Source organism: Octopus bimaculoides, chromosome 10, assembly GCF_001194135.2.
Source record: "Octopus bimaculoides isolate UCB-OBI-ISO-001 chromosome 10, ASM119413v2, whole genome shotgun sequence".
NCBI lineage: Eukaryota > Metazoa > Mollusca > Cephalopoda > Octopoda > Octopodidae > Octopus > Octopus bimaculoides.
The window spans coordinates 89,377,956-89,380,016 of NC_068990.1; the positions used below are offsets into that span (position 1 = coordinate 89,377,956).

Here is a 2,061-nt window from a genome sequence, read left to right on the forward strand (position 1 = left end):
GAAAAGATAGCCTTTAGAGCAAGTAACTTGATTACTTACCATTCGGGTGGAATGGTATGGTGCAGAATGAGATTTCAGGTTCCCTTATTGCTTTATTGGGTGAAAACTGAAGGAATAGAGTGAAAACACCACCTGATAAAGAGAAGGGTTATCAGTATCATTATCATCATCATCACCATCACTTACACCACCACCTCTGCCAATACCACCACCACCACCGCCACTGCTGCCACCATCATCACCACTGCAGTCACCATCACCACTACCATTATCGTTGTTGCCATAGCTACTGCCACTGCTACCACCACCGTCTTTTTTATTAATGCTAGTATGTGGTTTGTCAATCTACTAGAAATAGTAGCCAAATATCAATCTATTATTTAGTTTTTTTTTTTAAAGAAGACAGACGTATTAGGTAATACAGCCCTAAAAGATGCAATGCCTGGAATAAAGGGGGAATGGTCATGTCTGGAATACCTTGGAATTAGATAAAACACAGCAGCAGTTGCCACTGCCGTTGCCGCCATCATCATTATATTGATCAGTTATAGTATCATAATTATGACTGTAAGTAACAAGAACACTATAAACATCACCTCATTACCATAATTATCATCATCATTGTTATGATCATTATCATATCATCATCATCATCATCACTGCTGCTGGCCACCACCACCATTATCAGCATCAACTCTTTATAGTAACCACTATCTTCGTAATTGTCATCGTCATCATAAGAATCCTTACGATCGACAAGAGCACCATCACTATGAAATTCCTTGCTGCTGTCATATTACATGAGGAGGTGAGCAGGAGGCTTTTTCTGGATGGATTTGCAGGCAAATGCACAGGTTTGTGTGGTTTCCAGGGCATTATTACCAAGATCACACCCAACACTTAGTAACATCTACGGAAATCTGATACCAATATCCCTCAAGCTAAAGCAGAGGAAACGACTACAATCTGCTGGCCTCTGTCGTCGAGCAGAGAAAGAGGTTGTCTCATCCCTGCTCCTATGGCATCCCTCTGGAAGTGTTTTCTCCAGGAAACTGACATTTCCAGATCCTATATCTCAGGACTCAAGGATGAAAGGCAAAGTCAGCCTTGGTGGAATTTGAACTCAGAAAGTAAAGACGGATGAATTGCCACAAAGCATTTTGCCCAGTGTGGTAACGATTCTGCCAGCTCACCACCTTATATAACAACAACAACAACAACAACAACAATAATATTTACCATTCCAAAGTGAACTTCTTAAACCTTTTATCTTGGCAACCCAATCAAAAATGTTGTCAGGAGAAATCAGACTGACTTCAATTCCCTTGAAAGGAAAGAAAACAGAAATTAGTTCTAAAAATTTTATTACCTTCCAATATGTTGATTAAACACCAGTCAACTCTCACCCAGCAGACTTATGATCAAAGGCGTTCCAACCATGACCATCCTGTCAGTCAGTAGATATATATTCCCTGGTAGCACCAATGTTGTTTGGCAGTGTTGGAAGGATATAGCTTTTATTTTTTACTTGTTTCAGTCATTAGATTGTGGCCATGCTGGGGCACCATCTCAAAGAATTTTTAGTCGAATGAATTGATCCCAGGACTTATTTTTTGTTTAAGCCTGGTATTTGTTCTATTGGCCTCTTAGGCTGAACCACAAAGTCACCAGGATGTAAACACACCAACACCAGTTGTCAAAGTGGTGGTGGGGAACAAACACAGACAAAAAGAAACACACACACACACACACGACAGGCTTCTTTCAGTTTCTGTCTACCAAACCCCACCTACAAGGATTTGATTGGCCGGAGGCTATAGTAGAAAACACTTGTCCAAGGTGCCATGCAGTGGGACTGAACTTAGAACCATGTGGTTGGGAAGCAAGCTTCTTACCAAACAGCCAAGCCTGTACCTGAAATCATCTCCATGCCGGGAATTGAACCTGGGTCACCTCGATGAAAGCCAGGAAGCCTAAATACTAGACTATATATGGTCTCTCTCTCTCTCTCTCTCTCTCTCTCTCTCTCTCTATATATATATATATATATATATTATGTAT

The 2,061-nt window shown here is 40.8% G+C and overlaps 1 protein-coding gene across 3 annotated transcripts in view; it reads right to left on the reverse strand.

Annotated features, from left to right (window-relative positions):
- LOC106869421 (ubiquitin-conjugating enzyme E2 U) overlaps nucleotides 1-2,061 on the reverse strand; it is an 8,243-nt gene that overhangs the window by 3,391 nt on the left and 2,791 nt on the right. For 2 of the 3 annotated variants that reach the window (XM_014915153.2, XM_014915152.2), the window contains exons 3-4: nucleotides 1,240-1,324; nucleotides 40-132 (exon numbers count right to left, since the gene is read on the reverse strand). In XM_014915153.2, coding sequence (XP_014770639.1) covers nucleotides 40-132; nucleotides 1,240-1,324 — 178 coding nt within the window. The remainder of the gene's footprint in view (nucleotides 1-39; nucleotides 133-1,239; nucleotides 1,325-2,061) is intronic. The other variant, XM_052971358.1, reaches the window with a different exon arrangement.